Genomic DNA, 2,612 nt, shown 5'->3' on the forward strand with positions numbered 1-2,612 from the left:
AAAATTAGCTGGGCGTGGTAGCGTGCACCTGTAGTTCCAGCTACTCGGAAGGCTGAGGCGCAAGGATCGCCGGAGCCCAGCAGGTCAAGGCTGCGGTGGCCAGGAGCATGTAATTGCACTCCATCCTGGGCGACAGAATGAGACTCCAACTAAAAAAAAAAAAAAAGCTGGGCATGGTGGTGCACCCCTGTAGTTCCAGCTACTTGGAAGACTGAGGTGGAAAGATCGCCTAAGGCCAGCAGGTCAAGGCTGCAGTGGCCATGAGTGTGTCACTGCACTCCAGCCTGGGCAACAGAACGAGACTCTGACAAACATATATAAAAACAAAATGGCTACTGAAACATTATGGATTAGTAGAAAACTCCAGAGACACTATATTTTTCAGCTGAATTGGAATTTAGTTCCAATAACTATGACTCAAAAAATAATATTTGCAAGCAGGTGCTAGTTAGAAAACATGTCCTTTCTTTTTTTTTTTTTTGAGTTGGAGTCTCACTCTGTCGCCCAGACTGGAGTGCAGTGGCCGCTCCCAACCACCGCAGCCTCAACCTGCTGGGCTCCGGCGATCCTTCCGCCTCAACCTTCCAAGTAGCCGGAATTACAGGCATGTGCTACCACACCCGGCTGATTTTTTTGATTTATTGTAAAGATGAGGTCTCGCTGCCCAGGCGGGTCTCGAACCTGTGGGCTCAGGCAATCCACTCACCTCAGCCTCCCAAAGGCGTGGGATTACAGGCTGAGCCACCGAGTCCGGCCAAACATTATTTTTGAATAACAAAATTAGAATGTCATTGTACGTTACTTGTAATCGCTAAATAATGGTCCCCACAAACATCCACGCCCTAATTCTCAGAACCTTGAATGTGACCTCATGTGGGACCTTTGGAGATGTTATTAAGGATCTTGAGATGGGAAGATTATGCTGGTGGGCCCTAAGTGTAATCATTAGGGCCTTTATTAAGAGAGAGGCAGAGGGAGATTTGACTACAGAGTGAAGGAGGTGATGTGACCATGGAGGCAGAGACTGGCATGATGTGGCCACAAGCCAAGAGATGCCAGCAGCTGGAAGAGGCAGGATGGAGTCTCCTGGAGCTTGGGGAGGGAGCACTGCCCTGTCAGCACCTCGATTCTGGCCCTGTGGTACTGGTTTTGGATGTCTGGCCTCCAGAACGGAGAGCAGCTTGGAGCGCCAAGAGAGTAGTGAGGCTGCTGTAGAGAGAGGCACGAGTGGAGACCGTCAGTCTGGATGGTGACAGAGATGGAGAAACATGGGCATATCTGCTTGAGAGTGCATGTCAGTAGCACTTAGAATGAAAGGAGAGGGCAGCAATGGAACAGAAACCTGCCACGTTGGGGTTGGTGGTGCCACTGGAGATCTGTGTTGTCAGTAGCATGGCAGGTGCTATATCCAGGTGGGGTGGCTCACCCTGTGGAGGCCTACCTGCTGAAAGGATGGAATGGTATCCTGGGGTGATGCAATCAGAAATGCTGGGTGGTTGGGATTTCCCACACCTTTCTGTGAAGTGCTACGGTGCCATGCTCTCAGACCTGGCCCCTCTCATGAAGCTGGCTGTGCATGCTGAGTAACTCCAGACCCATCGTCACTTGGGGGAGGCTATGTTGGGGTTCTGGTGGGTGTGGGAAGGCTGTGCCTCTTCCAGGACATCCAGCCAAGCCCCCTGCCCAGCTGGCTAGGCCTTGTGTCCCCAGCACTACAGACGTTCCCACACTTGTGGGCTTGCTGCCTTGGCCTGAGACTACCACTTCTCAGTGGGAGCCAAAACAGCACAAGGCCCTGACAAGGAAAATGCTGTGTGCTGGCTGTGCTTGGTGAGAGGCTGGGAAGGTGCTGCCGCACGTCCAGAAAAGAGCCCTAGGGGCCATGGCCACAAGGTCTGTGCTGCACAAGCCCAGAACCAGCTTCTTCAGGGCAGGTAGGCTGTGGCCACCCAGGCTGAAGCTCCTTATGAGCCAGCCTCCCAGACATGGTCCTCCCAGCTTCTCTCTGCCCGCAGGTCTTCCAACTTGCGGCTCACCTGGTGTACTGGGGCAAGGCCATCATCATCTACCCGCTGTGTGAGAACAATGTCTACATGCTGTCTCCTAATGCCAGTGTGTGTCTGTGAGTCCTGCTGGCTGTCAGAGCCCTGAGTGGGCAGGGGTGAGGTGCAGGGCCCTCTAGGTGGTGCTCCCTGAGTCTGCCAGATATCTGAGGCTGTGGACGCCCCAGGCTGGGCTCTCACTTTAACCTCACATCAGCCTCCAGCGTGCCTAGGTCCCAGTTCTGGTCTGGCTCTGTTACTGCGTCAGGGCCACCTTCTGGGTTAGGGCCACCTCCTCCTCGCTGGCTCTCCTAGCCTGCCCTGAGGAATCAGTGGGAGTGTGGGGTGACCTGTGCCCAATGTCTCCTACTGCCCCTAAAGGAAAACTGCCTGGCTTCATCCACCTGAAGCCCTGCATGGCTCCATTGTCCCCCTCACACTTTGTTCCATCTTCACCACACTGTCCCAGTGTACTCTCCGTGCTCTGCTGCCCACTGAGGGCCAGTGGTGAGAACACTTGGTGAGTCTGCTGCATTCACGGCTGTGCTTACCTGCCCTAGGTACTCACCG

The 2,612-nt window shown here is 54.0% G+C and overlaps 1 protein-coding gene across 3 annotated transcripts in view; it reads left to right on the forward strand.

Annotated features, from left to right (window-relative positions):
• The window catches only part of NPRL3 (NPR3 like, GATOR1 complex subunit), a 39,120-nt gene extending 36,974 nt beyond the window's left edge, over positions 1 to 2,146 (forward strand). For all 3 annotated transcript variants that reach the window (XM_021714988.1, XM_008063368.2, XM_021714987.1), the window contains one exon: positions 2,016 to 2,146. In XM_021714988.1, coding sequence (XP_021570663.1) covers positions 2,016 to 2,126 — 111 coding nt within the window. In that variant the 3' untranslated portion in view covers positions 2,127 to 2,146. The remainder of the gene's footprint in view (positions 1 to 2,015) is intronic.
• Positions 2,147 to 2,612: the final 466 nt, after the last annotated feature.

This window comes from Carlito syrichta, unplaced genomic scaffold (assembly GCF_000164805.1).
Source record: "Carlito syrichta isolate Samal-C Ts95f unplaced genomic scaffold, Tarsius_syrichta-2.0.1 Scaffold98231, whole genome shotgun sequence".
Taxonomy (NCBI): Eukaryota; Metazoa; Chordata; class Mammalia; order Primates; family Tarsiidae; genus Carlito; species Carlito syrichta.